Below are 17,415 nucleotides of genomic sequence, written 5' to 3'. Positions count from 1 at the left end.
TTGTTGGTATATTCAGCTGTCTCTGACGCATACATGCATATAAGTCAATTCAAACAGTAAAGATATAACTTACTATAAGGCTGCCGATAGGACTCCAGAACCTGGATGTCCATAGGAGAGTAAATCCCACTGAGGATCTCTCTGGTTTTGTCACCACTGTGTTTGTTACAGGCGTGGATGGAGCGTGTCTGCCAGTCGGTCCAGTATAAAGTGTCCTCAGACAGTGTTAGTGCAAAAGGATGAGTCAGGGTGCCTTCCACCACTGTTTCACTGCAGAACAACAAATGAGGAAGACCTAATTATTGGGTTATGCTTGAAAAAAGCATAAGTGAAGTTATGCTTAAAAATTAAAAATGCAAAAAAGAGCAGTTGACAGGCGCCACTGCTGGAAGCCCTGTTGTTACAGAGGAAACCTCCTTGTATTCTAATGATTTAATGCTGTAAATTATGCATTATGGTCTTTAACACTTAAAGTTGATTCTTTATTTTTCATCCAAAATTTTGAGTAGCACCTAAAAGGGCCTATATTTCTTATAAGGCATGGGCAAAGTCAGGGTGATCTCATTAATTTTACATTTATCAGACTGCCAGATTCCATTAGACTGTATTCCTGTGATATTTTGACCTGATAAGGAAAATTATGGAATGGTCAGAAAATTCTGTACTATGAAACATGAATCTCGTTTCATCAAAGTGAAGCCACGTTTCACTTAGTGCATACCTTCAAGAGTATGCTATGACAGAACAATCGTATTACACATAAAGGTTAGAGAAGTGTTTGTAAGTGTTAATCAAGAGAGAGTTGTTCTTTCCTGAAAAACTTAAAAAATCCTTGGACACAGAATGGCACACGATCAAGGGAGGTTTGTATTTAGTATTCTAGCACACCAGAAACTGGCTTTCATCGTTCATCATTCACAGCCTTGTGCATCTGTGCGTGAAAAAAAAACTTAACCACCTCCAGATTTCTAACCACTGTCCAGCTTTTGTGTGTACCTGTGTGTGCGTGTTTGTGTGTGTGTATGTTTGTGTGTGTATATACACATGCATGCATGCGCACTTGCACAACGCAATTGAAAAGCAAACGATTGTGCCATTACTTAAGCTGTCAAATGTATAAACCGTAACACTGTCAGAAATGTGACTGCAGCTATAAGATAATAAAATCTTTGAACCAACCAAATTAGGAGAAACTTTAGAGGAGAAATGTCCAAATAGGGATGCCTTCTAGACAATAGTTCATTAGAGAATGATGGCATTTATGGTCTGCAGACTAAGACAGAAAATGTATTAAATTAAATCTGACTTAATTAACAGCCTTTTTTACCTAAATATTTATACTCATGCTCTACTGCTGACTTTAAAAAACAGTGTGTCACAAAGTGTAAAAAAAGCCTAGATTCAGAGGTAAGCAGAGTGGAGGGGCTGTTAACACATGGTGAGTTTGTGACAGAAAGGGGGGCAGTTGGTAGAAGTGTGTATATGTTCTGTGTTCCTCATGCAGATGCATGTATTCTTAATAGATTATGTAAGGACCTACTATGACAAAAACTATGACAGTGTTCTTAGCGGATTCTACAACACTTCATAACGCTTATGAAAAGGCTGAATAAGTTGAATTCAAATGATTGTGGTAGACAGTTACTGCATGCTTCAGTGAACCACAAAACACTTTGGCACCTTTATTTTTAAAAGAAAGATGGAAAGAAAGAAGACAAATGATAAGATGTGGAGAAAGAAGTGTGATAGATCCACTGATCTTCCACTGAACATCTTTCATTCTGTCTGTACAGCTATTTTTCTTCTTGCTCCTTTTCAGTTGGAAAAAAGGTGAACACGATTAAAAACTAATCTTTAAGATTTTAAGTGCATAATGGCAGATAGACACATGAGGCAACCATATCGAGTAATGATGTGGAATGATTCTTGGACACTAATCATTGTTGTCACTTTCATACCTAGCTCTAACAAATGTCATTATTCATCATGCCCTGCATGTGCAAAAGGCACGTATGAAGGCACAGTTAATAAAAGGCGAAATATAGTGGCAGATTATGTCAAAACCTACCGCTGCACTAACTGAGCAAATCTTTTCATGTGTACATACTGTTGTGAAATAAAAACACAGAACAGAGTTCCACAGAAAGCTCTGATCATTCTGTGAAATCAGTCGTTAATACCTTTTTATACTTAACAACACCACATTCAGTCACACATGCTTACAAATGTCCTTACCGTGCTGACCCATCCAGGTTAGCTCTGTGAATGAAGCTAAGCTTAGCATCAGCCCAGTACAACTTTTGTTCCACCAGGTCGATGGTGAGACCATTGGGCCAATATATGTCCTCCTTCACTATCACTTTCCTGTTATAAGACAAAGGTGCACAAACTGAAAACCAAAGCAAACAATCTTGTAAAAAAAAAAATGTTAACTGGTACCTATACCTAGATGTATGAGAACAGTGTAGTTTCAATTTTCATTGTTTCATTGTAAATATACCGTATTTTCGTGACCATAAGGCGCACCGCATTATAAGGCGCAGTGTCAGTTACGGGGTCTATTTCTGTCCTCAGCACATACATAAGGCTGTGTGTTTGAGTGTTATGACGCGCATGCTATGCTAAAACATACGTTCTACCCAAAAAAAGGTAACGGAAGCAAAACAGTGAGTTAAGTCGAACTTTATTACAGCTATGTACAATACACTCACATTTTAATCAATCCTGCAAACCCATCAAAGTCCTCATCTTCAGTGTCAGAATTAAACAACTGTGCGAGTGCTTGCATACCAGCTTCCCTCTCATCACTATCAGAGTCACTGTCACTGTTGTTGCCGGCTGGCTGTTCGGAAATTATGCTTTCACAAAAGCTCGGACAACAGTCAATGTAGAAACATTAGCCCATGCGTCCACAATCCACTCACATATGGTGGCGTAACTCGCCCGGCGCTGCCTCCCAGTCTTGGTAAAGCTGTGCTCGCCGTCTGCCATCCATCGCTCCGATGCCGCTCGCAACTTTAAACGCCCTGTTTACTCCGATGTCCAGCAGTTGGAGGTCTTTTGTTAACCCTCCCGGGATTACAGCAAGCTCTGAATTCGTCTGCTTCACCTGGTTTTTTTCACCGGTGAGATGAGCGCGCATGGAGTCGCATATCAGCAGGGACGGTGATGCATGGAAAAAACCACCCGGTCTCTTCACATAAACCTCCCTGAGCCACTCTCCCATTTTCTCCTCGTCCATCCAGCCCTTTTGATTCGCCTTAATGAGGACTCCTGCTGGAAACTTTTCTTTAGGCAGCGTCTTCCTCTTAAAAAATCACCATAGGCGGCGGTTTCTGTCCATTACCATGGCAACCGTGAACAACAGTGAACGCCGACTTCTCGTGCCCCGTGGTCCATATTGATACCGTGCTGGTCCCCGTTCTCTCCACAGTTTGGTTCACGGGGATTTTGAAAGTGAAGGGGACCTCTTCCATGTTGGTGATGTGGCTGGGCTGAATGTTTTCGCTGGCAATCTTGTCACTGCAGTAGGCGCGGAAGCTGGCCAGCTTTTCTTTGTAATCCGCTGGAAGTTGCTGCGCCACGGTAGGCCTTGTCCGGATTGAGAGATGACGCCATTTCATAAAACAAAAGCACCAAGACGGACCTCCTTTAAAGTGTTCGATATTCATGTCCTGTGCTATCGTTGTTGCCTTCAGTCGAATGGTGACTGTAGAGACGCTTCTCCCAGCAGTTCTTTGTTCAATGATCCATTGCTTGAGTCGGTCTTCTAACTGTGGCCACCTCTTTGTTGCCACGGAAACTCAGTTTTGTTTTCTTTGCTTGCCGCAGTTCGTTTTCCTACTTCCTCCACTTCCGAACCATAGATTAATTTATGCCGAATTCCTTTGCAGCTGCTTTATTTCCATTTGCAACCGCATAACTGATCGCCTGCAGCTTGAATTGTGCCTCGTAAGTCTCTTCACTGGTGCCATCCTCGGGGGTTAGTAGTACTAGTAATAGTACTACTATAATATAACAGATGATATTGTTTTGCAGCATACCGGTAATATACCTGCCAGGAGCTGTACTGTAGCGTTCAGCTGATTGGTGAATTGCTGCCAGCATACGTAGTGTACGTATGACGTAGTGTTTAGGTGATTGGTGAATTGCTGCCAGCATATGTAGTGTACGTATGACGTAGTGTTTAGCTGATTGGTGAATTGCTGCCAGCGTACGTAGTTTATGTATCATGTCCCTGTGTCTGGTACTCAACCCATACAAAAGGTGCACCGGATTGTTAGGCGCACGGCCGACTTTTAAAACAATTTTAGACTTTTAGGTGCACCTTATGGTCGCGAAAATATGGTAGTAGACGTGCTGGTTCTGTGTACCTGTTGCTGCCATCCATGCCAGCACGCTCAATCCTTGGCTCCTCTCCCCAGTCTGTCCAGTACATGTAGCTGAAGGCAAAAAAAGAAATGTGTCAGTAACACAAACATAGGACCATACTGTATACTGCTGTGGAGTCTGGAGTTGGGCTGGCTAACCATGGATAGGAAATATCAACATATATTATTCACAAAACCAAATACTGAAACAATCGATAGTTGTTGCACCATATAGTTAACTCATTGTGAAAGCATTTTTTGACATTTCGGACACTACCTTCGTCATTTTCTGTTGCCGTTAATTACGTCTTTGCTGTTGCAAATTTAACGGTCCGATCTCTGTCGGCTAAACAAACTACGTTGTTAGCCATTATAATTTGTGCCATTATAGCCCAATAAACGTTTTATGGCAAAACATTAGTAAAGCAAACACAACCAGTCATGCTTCATTATTTAAGCGACCATTATATTTATAAGACAGGTGGCGTAACTTCCGTTCCCGTTATTTTCGCCGGTCTGGCAATTTATGGCGGTACATATTGGCAAAAGTAGTGACCATTGGATGGACACTACTTTTCAAGATGCATTGTGGGATACATTGAGGGCCATATATGGGGTCTATAATTTCTCACTAAGAATTCGGACAGCACTACAAAATGACGGAGGCACTATATAGGGCCATATATAGTGATTAGAGAGAAAAGTGTGAAATTGTTATTGCCTGTCTGAGAAAGGTGTATAAAGTGTGTAGTGAGGGGTTTTACAGCCTTAAAACATCTATAATAATTGTAAAAAAGAAAGCTAACTACTTTTTTTACTATGGATTTTGCCTATTGCGGGTTATTTTAGGAAGCGGATTAACTTGGGACCGCTGATGCAAAGGGTGAGAGTGGGCTGTCCGCTGCAATAAATGGGGCAGGTCTGGCTTGAAAACTGAGGTTTTAATCCGCAAGATGTCACGCAGGTTGGAGTCACTTGGCCTTTGAGTTTGGCCACACTTGCTGCCATCTTGTTGTGAAATATTAATTTACTGTTTTACGTATGTAATTCATACTGTGGGCATGTCTGGATTAGGGAGTGATTTCAGACACAGCCAAAGTTTACAGCATTACAGATAATCAGATGTTGGCACAATGAGTCAAATAATGTCTTCACGGTAGGTTGCTTTGGAGCTTGTGGTAATAAACAGTGACCCACAAATTCATCCATAACCCTGTCCAAAGTAGGGCTTTCTTTTGTCAGCACACTACAAGGGTAGCAGCTGATGTACATTGATGTGACCTACTTAACTGTGGCCAAAAATCTTTTATCACATGATGGTGACACAAATAAAACTACAACTTTTTTGCTTCTAGAACACCAGTTCTACTAAGTCAGGACATTCCTCCTTTATCTATAGCCATGTAACTTTTTTGCAGCTGCCAGGACATAACTAAAGGACTTTTTATACTTTTACATTGTATTTTTCCAAGGTATGCACTCAATGACATTCTCTAAAATCCTTTCAAATGTGTGTAAATTAGCTTAGACTTGGTTGTAGGCACTAATATGTTTTATTAGTTCATCTTTACACTCTTGACAGTTACAAAGACCTCTGGATTAGGTAGGTGGACACTTTGATCAGCACTTCTCCATTTTAAATATTCTACCCCCTAGACCAGTGTTTCTTAAACTGTGGGCAGCAATTCTGGCTGTCATGCTGCAATGAATATTATATGATATTGTTACATGTAGTGCAGAGTGTGTATGTATGTGTTATTTTGCTACCGTTGTGCAGGGTTAAGGGCAATAGCTCTAGGCTGGTCCAAGTCCATCCAAAACAGGACCTTCCTGGATGTGCCATCTAGGTTAGCCACTTCAATCCGATTGGTTTCTGAGTCCGTCCAGTAGAGCTTTCTACCCAGCCAGTCACAGGCCAGCCCATCAGGACTGTCCAGCCCTGACACTACCACAGACTGGCCTATTCCTAGGGCTTCTTTAAGGGCTGCAACAAGATAACAAATTTGTGTAAAATGCTGACATCCGAGAGCACTCATTAAAGAATTAAAGAATCACCGTGAAGACTTACAGTTAGATGACAGATTCCAGTGTGTCTGTTTGATGGCCTCCTCACTTACATCTGTCCAAAATATCAGACCTTCGGCATACAGGAAGTCCACTGCTGCTGCATCTTCCAGGTCACTAACAATGATGGCTGATTCGCCCCGCACACCATCAGCATCTACCAATCGCACATCCCGACGGTTGGCAAAAAGAAGAAGAGGTGAAGCTGTGAAGAAAAAACGTGCTTATTTGAAACACTACACTAAGCATTTTTTCCATTTGTTTCTTAAAAAAAAAAAAAAAACAATAATTAGGATAGTAACAAAACACACCAAATGTGAATCCCTTCCACATCCACACCTTTATTAGGGTTTACATCATGCATGGTAAAAACTAATTGGAAGTTTACTGTAGTCCAACAATGACACTTAGACCTGTTCTCTTTCCTGGTCCTGTCTCTTCTGTGTCTTTCATTTATTCAATCACAACATACAATAGTCAATCTCATTACGTCAATCTGTGCTCCACCACCACCCAACTCCACCTTCCACCAAGGGTTTCAAGACTCCTTGGACTTTCTGTAGATCTGTTTAAATACACCCAAACAGCCAAAAAGAAGAATACCGGTTGACTCTACTGTTCCTCTGTCTCTTCTCCTGGTGTCTGTCATATTAGTTTTAATACCAATAGTTGGGCTATCAGCCCAACTGAGAACTCAGATGCTCTCTTATTTCTTTGTAGACAAACTGCAGCTTCAGCAATAGACTCCTGTAACCCCCACTGCACTAAGGAACTATGTGTGTTACTTTGTGTGCACATATTAACTGTATTTATTGTATTTATAGTCACTTTTCCTGTGCTGCTACAACAACCTAATTTCTTTACAGGGATTAATAAAGTTAAAGTTCATCATGTTATCAATTAATATGCACCTTGGCAGAAGGGTTTAGAAACCTGATTTGAAGTAGATGATGCCAGGAGTTCTGGTACTGATAGCAGGCAAGCTAATTCTGGGTAGGACACAAGCAGTTCTTCAGATTAGAGCTTCATCTCCAAACACACACAAAACAACAAACAGGGTAGTGGATAAGTTTTTCTTCAAGTCATGCAAACCTAGAATATGTGAGTGAACCCAAATTTTCTGAGCCAGGAAACTTACTAGGGGTTTAGTGGTTTAATATGCATTCAGTACAACCATATCATGTGTGTCTGCTGTTAGACACACATAACTATTTCTGGTAGGTTTGGGCGGTATTAAAGTGGTAAAGTATACCACAGGGCTTACAAGTAGTGATGGTAACATTTTTAATAGCGTCAATAAAAAAATGCAATGCACTTATATAAAAGGATGATCAAATATTAAACATAATGTATTTAATGCCTTGTGTGGTTGAATTTTCAGTTTTACTTCAGTATAGGGGTGGGCGATATGGCAAAGATTTTATATCATGATTCTTTAATGATAAAATCACGATCTTGATTTTATCACAATTTGTTTTTACATTGAGACTAATTTGCATGTTTCTGTGTAAATGACTTCAGGTAGCCTACTCTGTCACTTGTCAAAAAATTATCAGTAATTTTAAAGGCAAACAACAACTCTGATAACGTGCACTCAGTATTAGTTTTCAATAAACATGAAAATTTAAATAACAATTACAGAACAAAATAAAGTTTTATTTCAAATAGGGTAGAACGAAGACCAATGTAGTTCCAATAAATTATTCAACAGTCATTTAAACAGACTGAAGTGTGCCTCCTAAGGTTAAAGAATACAGTATTGAGACTTAAGTAACTCCTAAAGTTCAATGTGATTTAGAACAAATGATCAAACTTTAATGGGAATCATATCTAAGGACAAACGGAGCTGCTGCTGTCACCTCTGTCCACCGTTTACTAGAGTCCTCATATGGAGCCTCTTCATCAAATGCCTGCGTTATTGTTTTGGTGGCGTCATTAGCTGTTGCCTCTGTCTGCATCTGATGTACACACGCGGCCCTCCCACTGCGCACACACACACACACACACACACACACACACCTACACACACACACACGAGCTGCTGACGGCACAACAGCAGTGAACCTGAGTATAACGAGCTGGTAATGCTCAGAGTTTCTGCTGCCAGCAGAAACAGTACCAAACATAAAGGTGGAGTACATTTTTAGGGACCAGTTGCTCCGTTCTCTTTTCGTTTTTTCGTTTTCATTGGTTGGTCAGGTTCCTATTAAGCGCACTGAGAGTTGGACGAGTGAAAAAAACTCATGCGTCTGCGCGAACATAGAACTGCAATTAATAGAACATGCTCTATTGACAATAACACGATCTCTCCGTTCTGGTAGATCGCCGATACATTCAAATCCTTCACGATCATTTATCATCAAATCGCACACCCCTTCTTCAGTAGTCTAATATATTTCACTTTTGGAGATGTTTGATAAAGTTTACGAACATACATGACAGTGCAGATAAGCGTGCGAGAAAGAGAGAGAGGGAGAAAGATGGCTACAGTTGCACATGTGACCTGGTCCCTTAGAAGAACACAACTTACTCTGCGGTTTAGAGGACTAAACCAGATTCGGTGTAGGCAAGCGCCAACAGTTTGGTGCCACCGTCTGAACCGTCTTACATGTGAAATTGTCTGGTTTGTTTGTAATGTTTTTTCTGCTGCTGTTCTACAGTATGAGTGAAAACATGCACTAGTGTGTGACATATTTCAGTCACAGGTTAATTTGCACTGACACATCTTTTTTAACTTAAAATAATCTTTTTACATTCTTCTACTCCTTTCCCTGGCCTGCCATCAGCAGGATGGTCCCCCCCTTATGAGGAGGGTCCTGCTTAAGGTTTATTCCTGTTAAAATAGAGTTTTTTTCTGCTACCGTTACCTTATTCCTTGATTTTTGGCATACACACCTTCCTACAAATTCCCTGTGGATTCGGGTTCAAGTCACACTACTTCACACTACTTCTCAGTTCCACAGTTTTTGTTTGGAGAACACTAACAGGCCCCCATACTTTACACCTTATCAGTGATCATCTCAACAGAAGCCTTTGTGTGTGTATGTAAGGCTGAAAGGAAGGAAGAGATGTGTGTGTGTGTGAGAGCGTGCACCCTAGAGAAATCAAGGTAGACTGCCACCGACTTCCTGTCTTTCCACCTCTGCTACATACTCTTTCCCATTTCTCCCTCTGTCCTTTATTCTTCCTGTCCTTATTTGTCTAGTCCAGGGGTGGCCAAACTTTTTTCGGGGAGGGCCAGATTCGATAATGCGAAACTCTCCGAGGGCCAACAGTCCCCGATGTCATTATTTTAAACACTAAAAACTGTGTATGCTGTTTTGTAATATGTTATATCTTACACAACAAACAAAATAACATCTTAGCATTCAGATGAACAGAGCAGAAAATGTATATGAATATACAGCATAAATTTAAAACTTTCAGAAACTGTGTGGTTGTGATAACAGAGCAACAGGCAAGTTATTGACTCTACTGTGAAGGTGAGATCTGATCATATGTGGCAGGTCTGGTTTAGGAGCAGCAGACATCAGTAAAATGTCAGGTAGACTAGGTGGGAGCCATTTAGTGCTGATCTCAAAGGGTCTGTAATTTAATGTTTACACAGGTTTGCAGTGCATGGCAACGAGACGTAAAAACGTGATGACGTGCCTTACGACAGATGTGTACTGAATGACGGAGTCTTTTTGAGAGAAGTGCCGCGTCTCTCTGTACAGCTGACAGTTTAACAACAGAGAACGTTAACAAGCAAAGGGACTGATCTGCTGCTCCAGTAAAACATCACAGTTTATAACAGTCTGCTCACACGACACAAACTAATTCATGATTTACAAATGTTCGCATTTCTGGGGAGTTGCTTTTATCCAGCCGCCGGTAAAAAGGCCCGAGCAGGCTGCCGGACAGGACGCAGCCTCCCCGTGCAGCAGGGAGCAACGAGCGTCCCTCTCTCTCTCCATCATGTCGCTTTAACTTCTCTAATGGCTCTAGCATCGCTTCCTGCACGATGCACAGGGAGAGGGACGCTCCGCTCCACTCCCCTGCGCTCCTGGAGCCCCCCAGTACTCCGGCACATTCCCCAGAGAGGGACGCTCATTGCTGCACGGTAGGGGTGGGCGATATGGCAAAAAATTTATATCACGATTCTTTAATGATAAAATCACGATCTCGATTTTATCACGATTTGTTTTTACATTGACACTAATTTGCATGTTTCTGTGTAAATGACGTCAGGTAGCCTACTCTGTCACCTCTCAAAAACTATCAGTAGATTTTAAAGGCAAACAACAACTCTGATAACGTGCACTCAGTGTTAGTTTTCAATAAACATGAAAATTTAAATAACAATTACAGAACAAAATAAAGTTTTATTTCAAATAGGTTAAAAAGAAGACTAATGTAATTCTGTAAAGTATTATTCAACAGTCATTTAAACAGACTGAAGTGTGCCTCCTAAGGTTAAACAATAAATACAGTATGGATACTTAAGTAACTCCTAAAGTTCAATGTGATTTAGAACAAATGATCAAACTTTAATGGGAATCATATCTAAGGAAAAACGGAGCTGCTGCTGTCACCTCTGTCCACCGTTTACTAGAGTCCTCATATGGAGCCTCTTCATCAAATGCCTGCGTTATTGTTTTGGTGACGTCATTAGCTGTTGCCTCTGTCTGCATCTGATGTACACACGCGGCCCTCCCACTGCACACACACACAGGTGCTGACGGCAGAAACAGCAGCAAACCTGAATATAACGAGCTGTAATGGTGAGAGGTGGCGCGTACGTGCTCGTAGCATTATAATACACGCGGCCCTTCCACTGCGACACACGTCGCGCGGGCGCGGACACACACACGCACACACACACACACACACACACACACAGGCGTAGAAGACGCGCCGCTGCTGCCGGTGTTCCAGTTTAACTGGGGATCATGTTGACTGGTGATATTTGTTTACATTCCAGGCAACCAGATGTGCTTGGTGTTGGCCTCCGCAGATTCGTCACAATCTGAGAACACTCCTATGCTGTGTGGCCGTCAAATGTTGCAAGATATAGATATCCGCGTTGAATAAAAAACAGCCGTCCTGTCGATACCGTGCACAGAAAGTAATGTAAACATGCTTATAAAACAAAACAGCCACATGTATCAATAAAGCCCCATGCGGGATTCGAAACTCTGCACAACAGCAATATGATTACCAACCCAGCGTCTTATTCTCTGCACCACGGACAAGCTACTGTCTCACGTCGCTTTACCTGCACATATCTCCTTCACGGTGTCCGGCCGTTCAACACACGTGAGTGATGCGGTGAACACGCCCATGTTAACCAGTGACAGTCACAACTTAACATGGGCAGATGACCCTCTTTAAAAGCGAAATAAACCAACACAAAGCAGCGTTTTACACAGCGAAACTCAGCTATAGGGAAGAATACACAAGCACGGACACCGTCACGTTGAATGGATTTGATGTGAACCATGTGAAATATGTAACTCTGGCCCTTTTGATCGGACCACCGAACTACAGCCACCATTCAAAACATAAGCAGCGCTGTGTGTCACAGCGACGCTGGTATTGTGAAGAACATTCAAAGACAACCACCACGACGTGACCAGAGTCCAGTTATCATCTTCCATGGTGCCCTATAAAGGAGCTAAATGCAGCTTTATCCCAATATCTGTGGTTGATTCTGTCACTCGCTCACATTTAGGCGGCGAGGTTAACACGCCCATGTCAACTAGTGACAGTCACAACTTAACATGGGCAGACTTCTGTATCCTCAAACACGAACGATCGTCTCACACAGCAAACTCAGGTGATGTAAAAACACACAGACATGGCCACCAAGGACACAAACCGTGGGCTGACAGCGTTTTTTGGGTTCGATGTAAACATTTAGAGCTAGTTTAAAGCTCTGTTTGATTACACTGCTGAGCCACAGACACCGGAAGCCAAACGCACCTTTCAAAATAAGAGCAGGTGGCACCATGCACAGCCACCCCAGAAGAAACTACTTGTACTTTTGTGTGTTTGTTTGATAACTACCGCAAACAATGTGTATCGTTACTTGTGTTTGTTTGTATGTATGCACTAACGAACGGCCAACACCGTGAAGGAGATATGTGCAGGTAAAGCGACGTGAGACAGTATCTTGTCCGTGGTGCAGAGAATAAGATGCTGGGTTGGTAATCATATTGCTTTTGTGCAGAGTTTCGAATCCCGCTCGGGGCTTTATTGATACATGTGGCTGTTTTGTTTTATAAGCACGTTTTCATTACTTTCTGTGCACGGTATCGACAGGACGGCTGTTTTTATTCAACGCGGATATCTATATCTTGCAACATTTGACGGCCACACAGCATAGGAGTGTTCTCAGATTGTGACGAATCTGCGGAGGCCAACACCAAGCACATCTGGTTGCCTGGAATGTAAACAAATATCACCAGTCAACATGATCCCCAGTTAAACTGGAACACCGGCAGAAACAGTACCGAACATAAAGGTGGAGTCCGTTTTAGGGACCAGTTCCTCCGTTCTCTTTTCGTTTTCAGCCGTAGCTTCCTAACAGGGAGGCTGTCATTGGTTGGTCGTGTTCACATTAAGCGCACTGAGAGTTGGCCGAGTGAAAAAAACTCATGCTTCTGCGCGAACATAGAACTGCAATTAATAGAACGTGCTCTATGGACGATAAAACGATCTGTCCGTTCTGGTAGATCGCCGATACGTTCAAATCCTTCACGATCATTTATCGTCAAATCGCACAGCCCTACTGCACGGGGAGGCTGCTCTCTGGCCGGGCAACCCGCTCCCATGCACCCCGTCCATGAATTCTAATAGGGCTACTATACTACAACTAATAATAATAATATTTAGTGCGCACGTTATTCGTGGCCACAATTTATTTCTTTTACCATGTCACAGAGGGGCTCCGTAGTTTTGGAGAACGTCCCTTGTACAGACGCTCTCTGATAGCAGGTTGTATGCAGAAGCATGTTTAGTCTCGTAGTGAATTGTGTCGAAGTTCTGAACCGGTGTTGTGCACCTTCGGAGCCCTCTGCGTAGCTGGAACCAACAACCAAGCCCTGCAGCACCGCGTGACGCACCACGATGCAGAGAGAGAGGGATAATGTTCTGCTCAGAGAATCATGATGCAAACGTTACACAATGAGTTAAAAACAAAAATAAGAATTGCCTGTTGATTTTGTATGATTTACTCTGTTTGGCTGGCGGGCCAAAAATAACACATTTTAAGATAGAATCCGCGGGCCATAGAAAATCCGACTGCGGCCCGCGGGCCGTAGTTTGGACACCCCTGGTCTAGTCCCTTCTTTGTCCCCTTTGCCTGTCTTTTCCTTCTCATTTTCTTCTCATTCCTGTCATTCTCCTCTCTGTCTCAGTCCTCTCATTGTCTAGTCCATCCATACAGGCTTGTGTAAAATCCAAACAATATGAAACCTCCTCCAATCTCACACCAGAGACACACAAACAGGAAACGATCTTCAACAATCTTTTCATTACATTCCTCCTCAGCACTGTCTTTGTGGCTTTCCTCACCTTCAGCCCTTCAGTCTTTCCCTTCATCAAAGTAAAAAAAACTCAAAGTCAGCTTTATTGTCAAAATAAATATCTCAGGACATTGCAAGAGGGTAATGACAGATTTGAAATAATGAAAATGTGGATGAAACTCTGTAAAAATGGTGCTGCAAATGTGAAGAAGAATTAGTCAAATACAAGATCACATTTGATAACATTAACAGAGATTTGATTTTTCAGTGTGTATTGAAAAGTTTTTGATATTTTCAGACTTGTAAAACAAAAACCTCAGATTCCTAATAAGAAAATAAACTGCCATGTTTTGCTGTAACTGTATTTGGTACATCTGTTTAAGTGATGAGGATTTTCATACTGTGACGTTGGCTTATCTGAAGGACATTTTTGCTTGTGCCACACTAGTGTCAAACTGATGCCATGTTTCATTCTCTGGTAAATTATAGAAGAGGAGCATTGTCTGTTGAAGTGGTAGGTCTTTGTGAAATTAAGTATCCTTTCCCTATGTTAAGTAATCTGTCCTCCACAAGGGTCTATCTTAAATTATTTAGTTGTTTATCTTCAATGAGTCTGCAGCACACTATTTAGAATAGCTAAATGTGTGAGTATAAGTTGTAACCAAATACATTAACTCTCTGGCAACCAAATCCATATGTGGGTTGGAAAATCTATTTTTTAAAATGCTGTTTATTATAACTCAGACACCTAAGCAGAAAGGAGATGACAAGAGAGAGAAACAGGAAAGGAAAGACAAAAAATATATACATTTGAGCAATATAATAGGTGCAATATAGCTCAATAATGATATCCAAGTCCAAATAAATAAAATAAAAATTCCCTACAGAAGGTGTGGTGTGGCATTGTGCCTGGTTTTAGCCTGTTTTGCAGATTGGCATGACGGTGGTGCTTCTGCATGGTAAAATATGTTCCTAGAATTAATCTACCTTAATATATAATAATAATAATAATAATAATAATAATAATAATAATAATAATAATAATAACCATACAGTAATCAAGTAAATCAAATCTAAAGTACAGGAGCTACTTAATTTTTAAAGAGATTGTAGGATAGGCAATCATGACCAACTGTAATATGCATTTTCTGGATAAACCATATGTAATTGCTTTGTTCTTCAATGCTAAAATCTGAGCTCAGCAGTATAAACTGAACTGGCAAAATAAAGTGTAACATTACAGTATCTCTAATCATTTAAAATCTGTAGTTTAACAGTCCAATGTCCTGTTAATGTTAAAAATCTAGCTGAACGTACACAGAGGAGACTGTTGAAGAAGTCTTCTATGCATTTTGGTGTTTAAATAAAAGTGGATGTTTTGTATTTGTGCAACTTATTCATTGGCTCAAAGCCAATCAGAAATTAATCAAATAAAGTAAGGGGCTGATCAATGAATGAAACCAACAAATATGATAATTAAATATATAAATACCTATTGCTTCATTAATATATTGTCTCTGTTGGTAACATAATTTTCCAATCAATGTTTAGTAGGCTCAGTCTTAATATCTGCAATATCTAGACTAAGGAAAACACACACATTAAAATATATCTGAATGAAACTTACATTCAAGCTAGAACCAAACTGAGAATCCATTTTTTAATATATAACTACTTTCCAAAGACATTAACAGGAAACATGGTGTCTTTAGGCTATAGCTGTCTGTTTACATGGAGTTAGTCTATAGAGAGTTATTCATTAGATGTTCCAGCATAACATAGTAATATGCTTAGTAATGCAAGACGACACATAAGAGGCGATAAAACGTCTTCCATATATAAAGAAGACTAAGCTCCGCCTCTTGCTCGACAGTTTCGTGCGATTAAATAGTAAGGCAAGTAAATCATGCAGTGGAGAAAAAAGGCTTATAAGCAAATGTAACTAAGGGTTGAGACCTTTGCCATGTCCAGCAGCGTTTTCTTGTAACCCACCAGCTTATTTTTACTATTTTAACATAACGACGGTCTGACACCCGACACCGAGCAGGAATGGCTGAACTGCCAAGGCCCGACTAACAGCTCGGCTGGCTTCAAAACTTCGTTTCTGCTCCGAGTGCCTGGCTCTCAGACTCTACCGACTGCACACGGCAAGAGGGACACTTTATAAACAAGGACTCTGTCTCTAATATGTCGCAAACACACAAGTTTACACACTTCCACTACAAGTACAGTTTTTGTCCCCTTGGGACATAAAAACCTCAACTTTCAGACATGGAATCACAGCTTGGTTAGTCTGAGTGTGTGGAATATTGAATAAGAGAGCACAAACCGAATCACTGCGTATGAACTGCTCTGTTCTCATCTCTTTCCCTCTCAGCAGCTCCACAGCTCATGTTCCCAAAGGATCCATGTTGTGAACAAAAAGTCAACCTACCGTCAACCGCCGACAGCAAGCAGCTCCACAGCAGCAACACCGCCAGCAGACTGCCCATTTCTAGTCTTCTGCGCTCTAAATCAACAACTCCCTCTCCATTTTCAGATATTTAGTCCTTAACGAAGTTATAAACAGGGTCTTCTCCTATACGAATGTGCCTGTACTCCGCAGAGCAGCTAAGTATGTGACTACATGCGTGAGTGCGCGCATGCACATGTCCTGCGCAGTCTGCTATACTTTTTTCGCAGTCAAGGCGCTCGCGCTACTTATACTTTGGACTCTCGAGCTCGTGCACGGTAAGATAGGGCAGGCGGATGTGATATTACGTCACCCGACACGAGGCAGTTTTTTGTTATTTCTATTAGTCAACTGTCATAATTGTGCAATTATCCAAAATCTTAGTGATGCTCTGTGGAAAAAAACACGTGGAAAACCTGAATTTTATGGATCAGTTCTCCAGCCCTGCAAAACTCCTCAAACAGTATCAATGTCTCCTATTTTAGTTTAAAATGATGGTCTAGATGAAGTTAAAGCAGCAGGGTGACTCTTTCACTAAACCACAAATCAGGTAGAAAAGGTCAAACAATCTAAAAATAATCTACATGAATCAGACAGCAATCATTTAATATGCATATTGGGCCATTTTTAGGTTGAATAGAAAATTGCAGCATGTTGAAAATGAGAAAACCTGAAGCTGCAGGAAAATTAAAGTGGTTTACTTGATCTAATAAGTTTGGATTTAAAATAACACTGTTCCCACACTTTCTGCAATTATTTATGCTTCTGAATTTGTGCTTTATGACAAATGTCTTATTCAGCAGACTGCTCAAATAGGAATATTTATTCAGGTCTTTAAATGCCATACCATAAAACAACCACAATATTATGAATGCAGCTGCACATCTTTTAACTCGCACGGGCAAATACAAGAACATCATGCTGGTTTTGTCTTCCCTTCGCTGGCTGCCTGTGCACTTTAGGATTCATTTTAAATTACTTTTATTTGCTTTTAAATGTCTGAATGGTGTTGCCCTGCTGT

General features: G+C 41.1%; 1 protein-coding gene across 1 annotated transcript in view; it reads right to left on the bottom strand.

The window, feature by feature from the left end:
- Nucleotides 1-16,621, bottom strand: part of lrp5 (low density lipoprotein receptor-related protein 5) — a 50,575-nt gene extending 33,954 nt beyond the window's left edge. The window contains exons 1-6 of the mRNA XM_028430329.1: nt 16,377-16,621; nt 6,439-6,639; nt 6,138-6,354; nt 4,374-4,442; nt 2,236-2,364; nt 74-270 (exon numbers count right to left, since the gene is read on the bottom strand). Of these exons, the coding sequence (XP_028286130.1) occupies nt 74-270; nt 2,236-2,364; nt 4,374-4,442; nt 6,138-6,354; nt 6,439-6,639; nt 16,377-16,434 (871 nt within the window). The 5' untranslated portion in view covers nt 16,435-16,621. The remainder of the gene's footprint in view (nt 1-73; nt 271-2,235; nt 2,365-4,373; nt 4,443-6,137; nt 6,355-6,438; nt 6,640-16,376) is intronic.
- Nucleotides 16,622-17,415: the final 794 nt, after the last annotated feature.

This window comes from Parambassis ranga, chromosome 19 (assembly GCF_900634625.1).
Source record: "Parambassis ranga chromosome 19, fParRan2.1, whole genome shotgun sequence".
In the NCBI taxonomy this organism is placed as follows: domain Eukaryota; kingdom Metazoa; phylum Chordata; class Actinopteri; family Ambassidae; genus Parambassis; species Parambassis ranga.
Note: the sequence above shows the minus strand (reverse complement) of the source record. Positions and strands in the feature narration are given on the sequence as shown.